This window comes from Coenobita brevimanus, chromosome 62, assembly GCF_032717465.1.
Source record: "Coenobita brevimanus isolate Jiangsu-jjx chromosome 62, ASM3271746v2, whole genome shotgun sequence".
NCBI lineage: Eukaryota > Metazoa > Arthropoda > Malacostraca > Decapoda > Coenobitidae > Coenobita > Coenobita brevimanus.
The window spans coordinates 1739320-1744319 of record NC_137015.1 but is presented as its reverse complement, the minus strand read 5'-3'; the positions used below and the strand labels follow the sequence as shown (position 1 = coordinate 1744319).

Genomic DNA, 5000 nt, shown 5'->3' with positions numbered 1-5000 from the left:
GACTGGAATTTCTTCAGTGCAGTACTAATCGACCCCAAGACCCTCTAAATCCAGTATACATCACTCACGCTAAGTCCAGTACACCAGTCCTGTATGAGGCAGCCCTAGCATGTATTCAGTATGGACGGTGGGTGTTAGATGATGCAGGGTAGATACTATAAACACTGAACCCTCCCCCTAACACACGAAAATTTGCCTAGGGAAGTGAAAATCGAGCGTTATACAAGGTGGTACATATATAACGCTCCACTTCCACTCCACCGGGCTGTTTTTACCCTGCATCATTTGTTCATATCATACTCCCACTGCCACACCCACGCCCACACCAGCAGATTGAGCCGTCCCCGGAGCGCATTAACTACTACTACGTGCGTCTCTAGTGCAGCGCTATTTACGTACCACCCTGAACCGTACCTGGACAACGGGTTCCTGGGCTCTGTGTCCCCAGAAAGGAGTCCCCATGGTGACCCGGCTTCCGTCATGCCACCTCCACACACCTTCCCCTGTCAGGTCATTCGCCCCAATCCAGAACCCGAAGTTGGTGAACCCTGCAAGGAAAATAGGGTTCACTAATTTTTTTCCTAGATTATTTCTCGTAGCTCAGTGGCAGAAAAAGACAGTGCTACGGTTCTGCATCAGATAGCACTTCTTGATTATCATAATCCATTGTTAATCTACAGTTACAATGCATCCTTCAAGATGGAGAGCTGGCAGTTGTAGGACAAGATGCTACCAAGACTACTATTACTACTACTACTACTACTACTGCTACTGCTGCTGCTGCTGCTGCTGCTACTGCTGCCGTTGCCGCCGCCGCCGCCGCCGCTGCTGCTGCTGCTGCTGTCTCACGAAAAATATCTACTAATACGTATGAGGGAGTGTTGATCCTCTCTTATACTGACCTTCTTGCCGTATATATGCCGCCACCTGCTGCAGGAAGTTGCCCGTGTCAACCTTGGCGAGGTGGCCGTGGAGTTGCTCACAGTACGCTCTGCTGTTCTGCCAGGAGCTTGTTTCTAAGGCATTGAAGAACAGGCACCGCTCACCCACAGTCACGTAAGGTATCGGACACGCTGACCCAATGGAAAGATAGTAGTAGTATCAATAATAATAATAATAATAATAATAATAATAATAATAATAACAACTAGAAAGCACTCATAGAACTCATGTCTCTGCCAGCGCCAAAAGAATTTAAGGTTTACTTCCTGACAAATACGCTTACGGTCGCACAGTCAGTCAATTCTACGGTCTAAGTTTGCCCTGTTAAGCATTTCGAGAGAGTGCCCACCTCCCTGATGCAAATAAAATCTGTCATTTCTGTATCCGGATTCCACTCAATATTAGCGATTAATCAACTCTTCTTGAAGCCATTCCTCACCTCTCTGTGAGATTTCATTGAGATCTGATAACAACTTTCATAGATATTTTGTTCACAACCAGACAGACAGACAGACAGATAGACATGGTTCAATACATAACCTCCGTTCAACTTCATTACCGGAGGCAAAATAATAATAATAATAATAATAATAATAATAATGTTATTATCATTATATTATTACTACAACTACTACTACTACTACTACTACAATACTACTACTACTACTACTACTCTTAGAGTATCATCATCATCATCATCATCATCATCATCTTTATCTCTTTTCTATCGCTACTCTAATGGTCACTGCTCCTCTGAACTGTCTGCTTGCATTCCTCCACCTCTACGACGGGCGCTAGCACCCGTCTAGCAGCAAACTCTCATCCCTTTTCTGTCCAACTGTCTAATGCAAGAGTTAACCGTTACTTCCAGTCCTTCATTTATGCAACAGGTCATCTCCGGAACTGTCTCCCTTTGTCTGTATTTCCTGCTAACTATGATCTCCAGTCCTTCAAACGCAGTGTGTCCAGACATCTCGAAATGATCGGATCTTGAATTTCGCACTCTCTTGTATTTTGTTTTTCTCTTGGAAGGACCAGTTATTGCGGGCCAGTGGCCTTTGGTTCCTACTTCGTAGCATAAAAAAAAAATCCTCCTCCTCCTCATCATCATCATCGTCATCATCATCTATCCAAACTCAACCCCCACCTATGAGACGGGACGAGGTTAGATTCAAAGTAAAATACAAAAGCAGGGGAACCTTCTGACAGTATGCCCTGTGAAGTGGGTAGCACATTCATTCAAGCATCGTTCTAGCCCTTGGAATCCTGGCTGCATGTCACAGACACGACCTTATTTAGCGTCTTAGTCTCTCAGTTGAATAATGTTGTGTGTAATTAGCGAGATTATCCTAGGTCAGGTGTGGAAATGAAGATGAGACAGACTAACCTTCTTTCTCATTACGGTCAGCAGTAGTCAGTTCTTGTCCATCAGCCCACAGAGCTAGAATCACTGTGGAGAAGAGAGAAGAGAGTGAGAACATAATAATAATAATAATGATAATGATAATAATAATAGCTAATAATCTTTCTAATTATGCCCATCAGGAGTGCAGGAACCTAGGGCTATGTTAGTTTGGACAGGTGTATAAGGGAAGAGTGACAAGTTGCTGGCGAAGCACAGGCTGTGAGAAAAGCAATATGAGCTGATATGGTTGGCTGATATGTGTTGGGGGAATTGCGGCAGTAGAAAATGATAGGAGACAGGGCGACATGGAGGCGGTTTGTTTGTGGCCATCACTTAAGGGATTAAGGCGTCTGGCTTTGGGTAGATAGAATATTGGTCTGTCAAAATGGGTCTGTACATTCCTTAGGTCTGGTCTTTTTCCATCCATTTTTCAGGTTTTTTCCACCCATCACAAAAATGGATTCAGGTGGGAAAAAAAAAAATAGCCAGCAGGAATGTAAGAGTAAGTTAGGACAGAAGTAGAACCAATGTGCTCGAAGTTAGGACAAAAATAGAATCAGTGTGCTTGAAGGTGGGACTGAAATAGAATGAGTGTTTTTAAAGTTAGGACAGAAACAGAATCAGTGATGAGTTAGGACAGAAACAGAATCAGTGATGAAAGTTAGGAGAGAAATAGTATCAGTGCTTAAAGTTAGGAGAGAAATAGTATCAGTGCTTAAAGTTAGGAGAGAAATAGTATCAGTGCTTAAAGTTAGGAGAAAAATAGAATCAGTGTGCTTAAAGAAGAGTTAGGACATAAATAAAATCATTCTGCATACCTGTGGCAAAACACCAATTCAGGAACTTCTTCATAGCACAGGTGACACTAGAGTAATTAGGGTGTCAGATCCACCTGTCTTATATATAGTCACAGTGAGCCCCGGATTGACGACATAGGAAGGGTATTGAAGAGGAGATTAGATGAAGTAGATATTTCCTGGTAGAATGAGGGTATTTGAAGGGTATTGAACTGGAAATTAGGTAGAAGTATAACTTTCCTGGTAACCTCATTCGGAACACCTGCTTAATACTCACACAGGTTGACGTCACTGGCTGATTAGCAACACTGAAGGCATAGATATTGTGATCGAGCCTGTGTGTGTGTGTATGTGTGTGTGTCAGAGAGAGAGAGAGAGAGAGAGAAACAAGCGTCATCGGACCGAAGGGGTTGTTTCAGCCTAATAGAGAAATGAGGCATGTGCGCAGAAGAGGTGTTGGTTCTCGGTAATTTGTGATAACCTGTAGTGCATTTATCTTCACCTGGCGCAGCAGGGCCACTCTCACACCCTGATTACAAAGTCGTAGGTGTGTGAGAGTTGAACACCTGTAGTTATGAGGTTGGGATGAGTCTCCTTGGTTACTAGTATCAAATTTATCTCATGGACTAGTTCACTACGATGTCGATTTTTTTTATTTTTTTTTTTATTCCTGTTGTATGTACCTTCAGAGAGAAAGAGAGAGAGAGAGTGAGAGAGAGAGAGAGAGAATCTGGCCCAGATTTTCGCCGATTATGCAGCTTTCCACTTGGCAGAATAGGACAGTACTAAGGCTCTACATCCTATCCATGGCATTTAATCTTAACCAGCATCATATCTCACTGTTAAAAAAGGAGGGAAGTAAAGAAGGAGGGAAGCAGACAGACTGGAAAGAAAGGAGTATGTTATCAGGTCTGACCCTACGCACCTGTCCTCTCTCATACCTGACACGCGTTCACCACACGTGTCCTTAATTCCTTGCAGCTGGTGACTCATTCTTTCCTGCTATCTCCAGACGATTTTATTCAGCTCAGGAGAGGAGATCTGAGAGAGGAGGTGGATAGATTGCGGAATGTGTGAGCGAATATTTGAGAGAGGAGTTGGATGGATTGTGGATTGTGTGAACGAAAATTTGAGAGAGGTGGATGGATTGTATGAACGAATATTTGAGAGAGAGGAGGTGGATGGATTGTGGATTGAGTGGACGAAGATTTGAGAGAAAGAGCTGATGGGGGAGAAGGAATCCGCGTAGGACTGAGGCGTGTGACGAAGATAGGTTTAACAGGTCGACCTCTTACAGGTGGGAGAAGATGGAAGGTAGAGAAGCATGTCTTGACGATTTCTTTCAGCTTAGACTAGGCTTTCCGACCTGGAGGGGTTAGATACAGCCTTCAGTAACCCCTCCATCACCAGGGGCTCTAATAAGCTGAGTGAAATCGTCTGGAGTGAGCAAGAGTGAGGTGAAAATTACCTCTTCAATCCGGCAACCTCTTGGCTCACGTTATCTTGGCATTTCCGAATAGCCTCGGTAAGGGAATAAGTACGTGGGGACATTTTGACTCTCTCTCTCTCTCTCTCTCTCTCTCTCTCTCTCTCTCTCTCTCTCTCTCTCTCTCAATCCAGACTTAATTGCCACAACTTCATATTTCCATTTAGCTTTTCCATTGCAACTCATCTTCATATTTCACTCACCTAGCTTCAACTCTGCAATTCAGCTGCAACCTTCACTCTTTCTGCCTTATAATTGCAACTCATCAGCAACAATCTCTAACTCAGCTATTCTTTTGCAACTCAGACCGAACCTTTCCTGATCCATTTCTTCCATTGCAACACAACTAAAAATCCATCCTCACCCGACT

At 43.6% G+C, this 5000-nt stretch overlaps 1 protein-coding gene across 1 annotated transcript in view; it reads right to left on the bottom strand.

Annotated features, from left to right (window-relative positions):
• The window catches only part of LOC145403927 (perlucin-like protein), a 4353-nt gene extending 216 nt beyond the window's left edge, over positions 1 to 4137 (bottom strand). Inside the window, exons 1-3 of the mRNA XM_080275529.1 lie at positions 4086 to 4137; positions 903 to 1073; positions 415 to 548 (exon numbers count right to left, since the gene is read on the bottom strand). Coding sequence (XP_080131655.1) covers positions 415 to 548; positions 903 to 1073; positions 4086 to 4137 — 357 coding nt within the window. The remainder of the gene's footprint in view (positions 1 to 414; positions 549 to 902; positions 1074 to 4085) is intronic.
• Between the last annotated feature and the right edge of the window lie 863 nt (positions 4138 to 5000).